This window comes from Oreochromis niloticus, linkage group LG2, assembly GCF_001858045.2.
Source record: "Oreochromis niloticus isolate F11D_XX linkage group LG2, O_niloticus_UMD_NMBU, whole genome shotgun sequence".
In the NCBI taxonomy this organism is placed as follows: domain Eukaryota; kingdom Metazoa; phylum Chordata; class Actinopteri; order Cichliformes; family Cichlidae; genus Oreochromis; species Oreochromis niloticus.
This window is the reverse complement of record NC_031966.2, coordinates 16441332-16450298: the sequence shown is the minus strand read 5'-3', so window position 1 is coordinate 16450298 and position 8967 is coordinate 16441332. Positions and strand designations below refer to the sequence as shown.

Below are 8967 nucleotides of genomic sequence, written 5' to 3'. Positions count from 1 at the left end.
CAACCATCCAGACTACCTGCTGATCAGCTCCACCAGCCTCACCTTTCTGGACCAGTATCCAGCTCTCCAAGCCTCTTCCCAGGTCTGAGTCTTTAACATTTATTTATCTAACAGGGATCGTACAGTTAAACATAGTTATATACAGATAATGTACAGAGGTCCAGGTTTATGATACCTTCAGTATCACTCTCAAATCTGCGGCTCTATAGAAAATCAATAGGCTGCAGTACAATCTGTTAATGGTTCAGTCAAACTGAGAATATGTTTGTCTTCCATCCTACAAAGGTTGTTAAGGCTGTGAATAATAATTTTAAACATGTGACAGTCCAAACATATTTTACAGGCCTAATTTTTGGGACCTGAACATTAAAGATTTAAACTGATCAAAACCTGAGATGTGCTGAAATCTCTTTCCTGGATTCTGTCTGGTTTGACACAGATCGACCTCATTGTTCCACTTGTGTAGTGGAAATTTCAGGTTTTTTGATTGTGATTCTGGTTTTCCATGACTGACCACAGGTTGTTCACTTCTTTTACCACTTGTTGCCCCTCTGTTCATGACTCCTTTGTTCTGCTATATGGGACAAATATTAAATACTGTTGAATGAGAACTTGATATAAAAATGCTGCATTTCACTGGTCTCTGGTCCTTCAAGGATCGTTTTCATAAGACAGAAACTAAAACTAAAGTAAAACTAAACCTGATCTTTGTTTGATCATTTAAAATCAATGGAATATTAATGTTGGTTATAGTTAGAGAACCATTTGTCATCACCTGCTTCATACAGTCAGCTTACAGAGAAAAGATGTTACACACCAGTGAGGTCAGTATAATGAGGCTGTGATGTTATTAACCTGTCCAGGCTCTGTCCACAGTCATGAACTGTGTCATTACTTCACAGTGTTCATCCAATGATGTGAAAATGTTCCATATTTAAATGTTAATGTTTTTCTCACAAAAACATTTTCCACAGTCGTTTCTACAACACATCATTTAAACTTTGTTCTGAAAATGTTGTTTTGATAAAGTTCAAAAATTTTTCTGACCAAATATTACCAAAGATTATTGATGTTCAGGTTAGTTTCTCCCTCCCCTCCCTCTCCCCATCTCCCTCACACCTCCCTCCCTCCTTCTATATTCCAACATGTTTATTTGCATATAGAACAGGAGTCTGGCGTCACATGTTACTTTCAGGTACAAACAGGGTCAAACACACATTTAAACTGTGTTCAGATAAAACCAGGACTCTTTCGACAGCTGACCGATCAGAGGAAACAAGGTTAGACGTACACATCCATCAAAAGACATGATGTAAATCTTAATGAACTGTCCAATATGGGCTTCATTAGCAGGATACTGAGCTGGTTTTATGGCCCAGTTTCACAAATTTGTCCTGGACAGAATCACAGTCTGTGCACCAAACAAAACTCTCAGTCCGTCAGTTTGAATAAGGAAAACTTCTAGAAAACAGCAGGTTGTGAAGGGAGGGTGAGTTACTCTTCAATGTACAGCATTAAGGAAAATATCCATTGTTATGTTATCTGTGTTGCAGTCATGGCGTCTCCACGGTGGTCTACCTCCATGCTGTTGGCTTCACTGATCCTTCTTCTTTACTGGTCGACCTCCTCTGCTCAGTCACATGACTTCACCTCCACCGATCTCTCAGCCCTCGACAGGTTCAAGAGAATCCTGCCTGAAGACACCAAAGACAAAACAGAAAAAGCCCTAAATGTTGTAAAAGACTCTAACTGTAATGAAAGATGTGGTGGATTACATTGAAACTAACAAAATAGCAGATGTGTTGAAGGGGATCTCTGGCTTTGCCAGCTTGGCGCCCGTCATCGGAGGTCTTGTCTCTTCAATCATTATGTTGGTCTTGGTTTTTATCCCTCAGCGTGACCCGTTGAAGGAAGGGTTTGCTGAGGTGAACAGGAAACTGGACCTTCTTTCCATCCAGATCTCCAACCTGGCAACAGATGTAGAATGGTTCAGCTACGCCAGCGTCTATTCTCAAGATGAGGTCCGCATCCTCAACGCCTGGAAGAAGTTAACAGAGTTCCGTGAGAACAGTGGGTTGGTAAAAACTGCTGAAGACAGACTGCGACTGGCAGAGATATTCACCAACTACTATGAGAACACAGCAGTTGAGGCCAGTGTGGCCAACCTCTACCATTACCTGACAGTCAGCAGCACGTCTCTCAGTGGAAACCTCAACGACCTGCTGAGGAAGAAGTTTAAATGTAACATTGGTGAGATCGGTAAATTTAACATATATTTCAGCAGCTTGCTGTGGAGGGGGATGGTACTCAACCAGCTCTACTGGAATCTGATTGGATTTAACCCATCAGACAAAGAAGCTGAACAAACCAAGATGTTCAAGACCGTCTCCAAGGCTCAGATATCAGCTGTAAAATTCTGCCTGGACAACTATAAGGAGTACATGGAGAAGGATGTGGAGGAGATCAGCAAAGCAATGAATCCTGACAACAAACAAGCTGTCGCAGATCAGGTGAAAAAGGCTCTGGACAAGAAATATAACTGGTATAACTGGGTGGTGCTGGTACACGACACAGGCAAGGATAAAAAGCACATCTTTTATAATATGCAGGATATCCCTGTTGGTAAAATCACTGTGGCTGTGGGCTACACTCAGAAAACAAAGGAAGAAAAAAAAGAAGAAGTAATAAAAGAGTTGAGCTCGTGTTACATGCAACCACAACCACATCAAATATCCAAAAAACTAACCGAGCAGATGGTTGAGACACCGTGTGATAATATCGCACAGGAAATACCACGATGTAGTCGAAAGGTTGGTGATGCTCCTGTGAGCCAGTTTGTTAAAGTGATGCACGCCAGCTATAAAGGGAAAATTGCTAAAGTCCCAGATGCTCTGCAGTCTTCCACTTGTCTTTCTAGCAACATCATACCAAAGATAGGTGAGATCCACATCTATTACTCCAGAACCTTACCCCTCTGCACTCCTAATCCCTGTAAGAACAACGGAAAGTGTGAGAAGCTGCTGGACTCGAATGAATGGCTGTGTAACTGCCCAGATGGTTTCTATGGAGACAAATGTGAAAACATATTTAAAATCAACAAGACTCCAGTGGCTGATATAAACCATCCTGTGCCTGACATCAGCACCATTGACAACAAACTGGTCAAGATGGAGTCCAAACTGGAGGAGGTTCTCAAAACTATCAAAGAGCAACGTCCCCGTCAGTAGAAGATAAACCTCAAAAACCAACCACCCATCAAGTGATTGAGCACCTGACAACAGCACTAAACAGTCCAAATATTATCTCCGGACAACCTGCAAATGAAGATGGAAGCAACTGAACATCTTCAGTTCAGTGACATGACTGACACATGAGATTCACTAGAGCTGAAAATCTGAGACTCAAGTCCTGAAGTTTCCTTTTAGCCTTGTGAGTGTTACATTTCTTGTACAAAGATCCAGATGTTGTGAATACAACTTATTTTAACAAAATCCAAATCTAGCTTACAAAAATTCATCTTTTCAAAACAACATGTTTTGTATGAACATGATCTACGTTGTGCACAACGATCTCATGCAAACATCCTTTATAAAATCAATTTAAACTGCAACAAGTGATTATCTTGGATCCATATGTTGTGAGTTTTTTTGAGAATTGTCCAGTTAAATCTTTGCAGCTGCAACACAACAACATGTGGAATGATCTGCTGTGTGTTCAGAAAGTTGAGCCAAAGGAAGAACTTATTACTCAGTGTGGTGACGATGTTAGATTGTTTACATGTTTCACCCTCAGGAGTTTAAAAAAGGCGGTAAAAAGGATCAGCTCTGACTTTACAAAACATCAAAATACTAAACTAGAATTGTTGCAAAGTTAACAAACCTTAAAATAACCTGTCCTCATTGGAAAAATAACATATGTATACAAGAGAATCATTTTCACACAAAAATCAAATGGATTTTTTTTCTGGGATGAGCAGACTCTAACTTTAACTCACCTGGGAAAGTTAGAGTTTGTGTGGTCATCAGGTTGTAAATGTGGAACCAGAGAAAGCTCAGACTCATCTGAAAATCAATATGTGGATTAATAACTGAATAAAACATCAATAAATCAGTTATAATTACAGTCAATCACAAATCATCATCATCTTTATGTGCTTCACCTCTTTGCTCTTGTCTGTGATTGTAAAAGGAAGCAGATGTCATGTTATTAAAAATCATCTCCAGCTTCATTCTGAGAGTTTCCATTGTTTCTGTTTGACTTTGAAGATAAAGTGAAGTTTGATTCCAACACATGAAAACAGGAAAAACTCTGATTCTCGTCATTAAAATGAAGAAGTTTTATAATGAGTCATCCTGTCAGTTTTCAGCTCAGTGTTGTTTACTCATAATGAACAGTTTTACAGTATCAGGTCTGTAGTTTGTGTAGTTTGTGGCCTGCAGGGGGCAGCACAGCAACATCAGGCTCCCCTCAGTTCAGCCTGGCAGGCTCACAGCTCCACCAATCAACAAAACGCTGGAAAAATACATCATCTTTTTTTTTTTTTTTTTTTTAACCTGTCCCGTTTGGTTCTTTTGCCATCAGAATTATTGTCTAAAGGCGAAGAAAGATGCCCAACGGATTTACTTTACCAAATGGACCATCCCAGCCTTGCCGTAATGGTCCATCTGATTCACTTTTTATTGTTTATTTTATTTTCACTTGCTGAATACGGGACAGACTTGACTGGTGGAAAGAAAGGGGAGAAAGAAAGAGGGAAAGAAAAAAAAAGAAAAAAAAACCTGAGAAGAGGGACGGGGAAAAAGGGCAAAAAACAAAGACCAACAGAATAAGCAGACAAAAAAAAAAAAAAATACATATCGATCACCTGGATCACCTGTTGAGAAAGAAAAAAGAAAGCAAGCAGAAGAAGACAAGAGTAATAAACAAGATCACAATGATATATGGGAATATGACAGTAAATACTAAATATTAAACATTATGGTGCAACACGTGAGATCGACAGCGCACAGTGTGCTTTGAGGTAGGAGCTCAAAAGGGTGTAGTTTGTGTGTATGATCACCCGTGTGTACACCTGTGAGCATGAACGCGCTTGTTTTTAAAAGGTTCCTTCATGTAATGATCTGCTAGAGGGTGTGGGGGGCCACAGCCCCGACCTCCAGGGCATGAAGCAGGTATGGAGGAGATCAAAACTCCAGACATCCAGAGGCCCCCAGAACACAAGAGACCAAGGAAGACCAACAGAGGGGCAGCCGCGCCACTATCCCAGAAAGAGCTGAGGAGAGTCCCAGATGAGGGGTCACTCAGCAGCCGCGGAGCAGAAGCCAGGGGGGTTGCAGTGACGTGCCCATGAGCTCCGCCGCCAGCCAGCTGTGCCTGAGTGACCGAGCCCTGGGCCGAGAGGCCGAGGGCACCCCATCCCCGAAGTGGCCCGAGCGAGCCCCAGGCTCCATGCCCCGATAAGCAGCCGCCAAGGAGTGAGCCGGTGGGTACCTGGGCGCCCACCCCCGGACACAAAGAACCACCAATGCACCGATGTCTGAGGGCGTCTGCCACCGGCAGGGGAAGTGGTGGGGGGAGATGGGCCTCCAAACCTTGGAGGGCCTGAGATGTCCCCAGAGAGGTGGCATCTGATACCCAACCTGACATATAGACACAGACAAACAGGCACACACAGATACAAACATCTATTCCCACCCTCATGCTCTCAACACTCACCCAACGTGGAGACAGACATAGAGAGACACTGTACACACAATCACACTCCCCATGCGTACTCTAAGCCCCGGGTCTAGGTACCCTTGCCCCTGGAGGGGGAAACTGCGCCCAGACCCAGGTGGTGTTACCCTTTTCCCTGCGGTGGGGAGAAGCAGACCGCCCCGACTCCGCAGCAGCAGGGAGGCCCCACATTCCAGACCCCAGTCGGACGGCCAACTCCTCCTCCTAGCCCCCCCGCTCCAGCAGGCCGCAGAGAACGGGGGTGTAGGAAGACTCCAAACCTCCCTCCACCCGCTCATATGTAGTGTTGATGTATGTGTGTTCTAAGGTGCATTTAAAACCCAGGAGGGCATGGAGCTACCTGCCAGAGCAGCAGGTAAGCGTATAGCCCCTCCTGCTAGCCCTCAATGTCTACGTGTATTTAAAATTGAGAGGTGGGCAGCGACGCCAGGGGTGAGGTGTACACCCTGATGGTGATTGGAATCCGTGTAGCGTGCCCACCCCCAAGATCCTATATGTATGTGTAATGAGAGTGTGAGTAATGTGAATGTCTAAGTTGTGGGATAAAATTGAGGCAGAGGCAGCCAGAAGGGGACAGAGGGGGGGGGATGTCTCCTCTGCACCCTGGTGACACACCCCTACCCCAAGGCCCTACATGTGTGGGTGATTGTGGTGGAGCGGGAAGAGGGAGGCAGCTGGAGATGGGGAGGGAAGGAAGGGAGGGGCAAGTGACCCCTCCCTGGGGTCAGCTCCCCGCTGACCCCAGTAGGCACCCCCATACTCTGCAACCCGCCAGGGAAAGGGGGGCCCAGGCCCATCCAGACCGGGGCCCCGGAAAAATACATCATCACAAGAACAAATACTGCAATTCAGATGTTATCCAGGAAAATATACTATCAGTAAAATCTACTTTCTGTTCAGGTTTTATCTGCATAGAACAAGATAAAAATAAAAAACCCATTCTTTGATTGGTGACACCTAAAAAAAATAAAAGACAAAAAAAAAAGGTTTTGTCTTTTAGAAATAACTGACTGATCTGATCTTAATTGTATTTAATGACAAATCAATTCTTCACTGATTATATTATATTTCATGCATCTTTGATCATCGCTGAGAACATTTCTTCTTAATTTCTCTTTAAAATCAAATCAAATCAATTTATTTATATAGCACTTTTCACAGGATAAAAACCACAAAGTGCTTCACAGTAATATAATATATACACACAGTAATATATAATTTAATTGATATTTCAGACTTACAGGTTTCCATTAATATTCTTTCAATCTTCAAACTCTATTTTATCTCTATTTTTAACTTCAACTCCATAAACATTCCCGTAAAATTAGGCTCTGAGGATGATTGGACCAGAACTGAGGTCAAACAGTCAAAACTCTCCTTTAACCCCTGATCCACAATCTGGATGGAAAACATCCTGAGGTCAAAGATGTGAAGGAGTTGTGAAGTCTGATTCTGATTCTGAGAACTAATAAGGATTCAGGAGCAGAGAAAAGCTGACTGTCTTAAACCAACTTTAAAAGACAGAAACTTGTTGCTGCTGCAGAAAGAACTCAGGGCAAAAAACCCAAATACAGACCCAAGGGCAGGTAAAGAGGAACCCTTAATGGATAAAGTGATGAAAAAAGGAGGCGATGAGCAGGTAGGAACACCAGGAGAACACCGGGAAACAAAACAGAGCAACAGGGGACACAGAGTCTAAATACTCTGGTGACACAGGTGAAACTAATCAAACAATAAAAATGGCAGAAGACACACACAGGCAGGAAACAAACCAACCATAAACACAACAGGCAGAGATTCCAAAATAAAACAAGAAGTACAACTAAAGCCAGTGGGGTTTTCATGTCATGATCATCTTTACACAGATAACATCTGTGATGGACTGGACCACAGTACTGTACTGGACTTGTGTGTATCAAACACATGAAATGATCCTGAATGCACTCTCACTGTTCTTATCTCAAACCACCTCAGTGTGTAACTGCTTTCAGTCTGAATTTTTAAACTTTGTGTATTTTATGATTATTATCTCAATGTTGCTGCAAATGACAGAAGGTCACATGATTTTTCAGGTTTAAATAAAGGTTTGAATCAATGAATGAAGCCACATTAATGCCAGTACATGCAGTAGATGGTGTTCGTCCTGAACAGATCAAAAAGTGTCCAGTCATGATGTTTATTGGGTTGTTTTCCTGGCAGAGGGTGGAGGAAACAATTTAGATAATGTCAAAAGAAAATTGTACTTAGTAGTCAGTATAAGCTTTTAATGATATAAGTCTACATATGATAGAATACTGCATGATGACCTTTGGATGACTTAGACTGTTGTCCACTACAAGACCTGTTTCTGTTTTATAAATTCTTTCTCACAGCGATAATAGCTGAACAAGCAGGAAGAGGAGAGCTGAACACTTTTATCTGCGCTCCCTAACAAGAAGAGGGGCCACGTCCTTCTGAATCTCATAACACACACACATACACCTGAACCACTCTTATCTTCACTCCCTACGCACTAACATTCCTCTGCCTATGAATAGACGTATTCACTGTTGTATTACTTTTGTATATAAATAAAGACCAGAGCGGTAACAGAGGGCTGATCACAGGGCCCCCACTCTGGTGTGAGCGTTCTGTGACCGCCCTTGCAAGTAAAAACTGCAGCGTCTGTGTGTTTCTACCCTTAGACTCTTAGCTGAAGAAGTGTCTTTAGAATAAATATCTTGACAGATAATGTCAGAGATACAGACTCAAAATAAACATCTGAAATTTCACATACAGGTCCTTCTCAAAAAATTTGCATATTGTTATAAAGTTCATTATTTCCTGTAATGTACTGATAAACATTAGACTTTCATATATTTTAGATTCATTACACACAACTGAAGTAGTTCAAGCCTTTCATTGTTTTAATATTGATGATTTTGGCATACATAACTCATGAAAACCCAAAATTCCTATCTCAAAAAATTAGCATATTTCATCCGACCAATAAAAGAAAAGTGTTTTTAATACAAAAAAAGTCAACCTTCAAATAATTATGTTCAGTTATGCACTCAATACTCGGTCGGGAGTCCTTTTGCAGAAATGACTGCTTCAATGCGGCGTGGCATGGAGGCAATAAGCCTGTGGCACTGCTGAGGTGTTATGGAGGCCCAGGATGCTTCGATAGCGGCCTTAAGCTCATCCAGAGTGCGCACACACACACACACACACACACACACACACACACAC

The 8967-nt window shown here is 42.3% G+C and overlaps 1 protein-coding gene and 1 long non-coding RNA gene across 8 annotated transcripts in view; one reads left to right on the top strand and one right to left on the bottom strand.

Annotated features, from left to right (window-relative positions):
- LOC109194467 (SE-cephalotoxin-like) overlaps positions 1 to 4228 on the top strand; it is a 4280-nt gene extending 52 nt beyond the window's left edge. The window contains 3 exon segments of the mRNA XM_025910647.1: positions 1 to 82; positions 1554 to 1743; positions 1745 to 4228. The exon segment at positions 1 to 82 is cut by the window's left edge and continues 52 nt beyond it. Of these exon segments, the coding sequence (XP_025766432.1) occupies positions 1556 to 1743; positions 1745 to 3227 (1671 nt within the window). The 5' untranslated portion in view covers positions 1 to 82; positions 1554 to 1555 and the 3' untranslated portion in view covers positions 3228 to 4228.
- On the bottom strand, positions 177 to 7465 carry LOC102082440 (uncharacterized). 7 transcript variants are annotated; one of them, XR_003221836.1, is made up of 8 exons: positions 7313 to 7464; positions 4160 to 4173; positions 3995 to 4061; positions 2971 to 3061; positions 2369 to 2428; positions 2178 to 2222; positions 1788 to 2038; positions 177 to 1694 (listed from the first exon to the last, which is right to left on the bottom strand). It is a non-coding gene; the product is annotated as an uncharacterized LOC102082440 (long non-coding RNA). The 7 variants fall into 7 exon arrangements; XR_003221837.1 differs by having other exon boundaries at positions 2178 to 2219; XR_003221832.1 differs by having other exon boundaries at positions 2178 to 2428; positions 7313 to 7465.
- Between the last annotated feature and the right edge of the window lie 1502 nt (positions 7466 to 8967).